This window comes from Pinus tabuliformis, chromosome 3_2 (assembly GCF_031772625.1).
Source record: "Pinus tabuliformis cultivar Carrire ecotype Pingquan chromosome 3_2, CPIR1, whole genome shotgun sequence".
NCBI classification, from domain to species: domain Eukaryota; kingdom Viridiplantae; phylum Streptophyta; class Pinopsida; order Pinales; family Pinaceae; genus Pinus; species Pinus tabuliformis.
In genome coordinates this window covers 593815940-593817453 of record NC_142302.1, presented here as the reverse complement: position 1 = coordinate 593817453, position 1514 = coordinate 593815940, and the positions used below count along the sequence as shown (strand labels likewise).

Here is a 1514-nt window from a genome sequence, read left to right as displayed (position 1 = left end):
CAAGTTTTGGTACACAAAACCTGACCATCCTTAATGGTCATTCATCCGCAGGCCACATGTCTTATTAAATTCGAATCTGTAATCGTGAACCAAATCTAAAATGACGTTGATCGCATCACTCTCAAAGTAATTGGACTTTCCAGTAAAATGTCCTGAAATTTTGGTGATATGCAACATTCTTCGGCTTTAGGTCGACGGCAATCTCCTCTTAAGTTCTACTCTGTTAGGTTTTGCTTTGCAGTCGTCAAGTGATCAAGATGGCAAGCCAAACTGCTAGTTGCATGAGTCTAAGGCTTCTGGTGAACAAGAAAAGTCAGAAGATATTGTATGCGGAGGCAGGAAAGGATTTTGTCGATCTTCTCTTCAGCTTTCTCACATTGCCAACCGCTTCTGTTATGAAATTGCTTTCAGCGTTGGAAAAAGAAAAGAGAATCGGCTGCCTCACTAACCTTTACGACAGCGTAGACATGCTCCCGACTATGTTTATGATTGCAGAGAAGTCCGACTTACTGGAGCCTAAAGTTACACCTACCCTTTCCACTAACATCCTTCGAATACAGCCGGCTCCCACAGTCTATTACGTTTGTGGGGCTAAGCCTAAAGTTACACCTACCCTTTCCACTAACATCCTTCGAATACAGCGGGATCCCAGAGTCTATTACGGTTGTGGGGCCGAGCCCCCGGTACAGCGGCGGTACCAATCATTTCAGAGCAGTTACATTAGCGATACCCACTATGTGACCAGTCAAAGCGGCGGCAGGTGTGCCTTCGGCAATACTATGATCTATGAGGTGCAATTGCAAAACCCTTCCATGGGAGGTAGAACTGATGGCGCAGGAGTCGGTGGAAGTGGAAGCGGCGGGGGAGGTTACGTGAAGGAGACGGTTACCTTCATAATCACCGATGATTTGCAGATCTCTCCCTCGTCAACCATCACCAGCCTTAACTTGCTGAATAAGCTCAATGTCAAAGAGTTATCAGATTTGGCGGAGCGAAATGCGAGTGTTGGTCCAAATGAGGTAAGGAGATACTATAGTTGTTTGTAGTTCGTGTGTGATCATAATGCTGTGAATGGGAAGACCATAACAATTTTATATTTTATCAGGCACTGGAGCTGCTATGGGCTTCTCTGGTTTCCACGACTCCTTTGAACGACGTTTTTGGTGCTGCCGTCTCCCGAAGTAAACGAAGGCAATAGTGCTTTGAAGGCCTTAATTTACCAAAGGACGAGTAATAAGGCTGGTCGTCAACAGAATACTGTCAGGTTATGTTTTTGGTGTTGGAGGATGTTTTTTTTGAATCTTGAATATGTATTTTCAAGATGGTCATTAATCGAAATGATCTAGTTGCAAGTATTCTTCAGTGTAATTCAGAGGTCGAATATAGAAGAAGGTGCCCCATTTACTTTTGATGGAGGTTTAAGAGATGCAAGCGGTCTGCGGTTTGCTTTTAATGGACATATAGTTTACAAGTATTCCGCAGTGTAATTCATAGGTCGCATACAGAACAAAATG

At 43.9% G+C, this 1514-nt stretch overlaps 1 protein-coding gene across 1 annotated transcript; it reads left to right on the top strand.

The window, feature by feature from the left end:
• Positions 1 to 257: 257 nt before the first annotated feature.
• Positions 258 to 1198, top strand: LOC149181973 (uncharacterized). Its single transcript, XM_089414410.1, has 3 exons — positions 258 to 595; positions 716 to 1019; positions 1106 to 1198. Exons 1-3 carry the CDS (start codon positions 258 to 260, stop codon positions 1196 to 1198), a joined length of 735 nt encoding a protein of 244 aa, XP_089270536.1.
• Positions 1199 to 1514: the final 316 nt, after the last annotated feature.